The sequence below is a fragment of the Chinchilla lanigera genome, unplaced genomic scaffold, assembly GCF_000276665.1.
Source record: "Chinchilla lanigera isolate Chin_1 unplaced genomic scaffold, ChiLan1.0 scaffold00066, whole genome shotgun sequence".
In the NCBI taxonomy this organism is placed as follows: domain Eukaryota; kingdom Metazoa; phylum Chordata; class Mammalia; order Rodentia; family Chinchillidae; genus Chinchilla; species Chinchilla lanigera.
In genome coordinates, this window is record NW_004955467.1 from 3,955,849 (window position 1) to 3,956,455 (window position 607).

A 607-nucleotide genomic window follows, 5' to 3' on the forward strand; every position below is an offset into this window, starting at 1 on the left:
ACCCGGCGGGCGAGCTGGGCCGCGTGCAGGACTTCCTGGGCCTCAAGCGCATCATCACGGACAAGCACTTCTACTTCAACAAGACCAAGGGCTTCCCCTGCCTGAAGAAGGCCGAGGGCAGCAGCAAGCCCCACTGCCTGGGCAAAACCAAGGGCAGGACCCACCCCGAGATCGACCCCGAGGTGGTGCAGCGACTGCGCGAGTTCTACCGGCCCTTCAACCTCAAGTTCTACCAGATGACGGGGCACGACTTTGGCTGGGATGGATGACAAAATATAATTTAAAAAGAAAAAAAATATCAAAGTATAATATATTTTTTTACCAGTCGGTAGAGAAAAGGCAGTTTAATATTTGTGCAGAAAATACTCGTTTCAGTATTTTTTCAATGAATGTTCTTGCCTCCACCCCACTTTGATGTGTCACTGAGGCCAAACATGTGGGTAAACAGAAAAGGAAAACTTCTCCCATCTGAATAATTTGAATTTTCAGTTTTATTTTGTGTTCTCCGTACCCAAGCATAAAGTATGAACATCAGTTGTCATTAAAATTTTTAAGAAAATCCTGAGGGTAAACATTTCTTAAAAAAAAAAAGACCCTGATAAAATTG

The 607-nt window shown here is 44.5% G+C and overlaps 1 protein-coding gene across 1 annotated transcript in view; it reads left to right on the plus strand.

Moving 5' to 3' along the window:
- LOC102022578 (heparan sulfate glucosamine 3-O-sulfotransferase 3B1-like) overlaps positions 1-355 on the plus strand; it is a gene marked incomplete in the record, with an annotated part of 107,625 nt that extends 107,270 nt beyond the window's left edge. Inside the window, 1 exon segment of the mRNA XM_013522023.1 lies at positions 1-355. Coding sequence (XP_013377477.1) covers positions 1-269 — 269 coding nt within the window.
- Between the last annotated feature and the right edge of the window lie 252 nt (positions 356-607).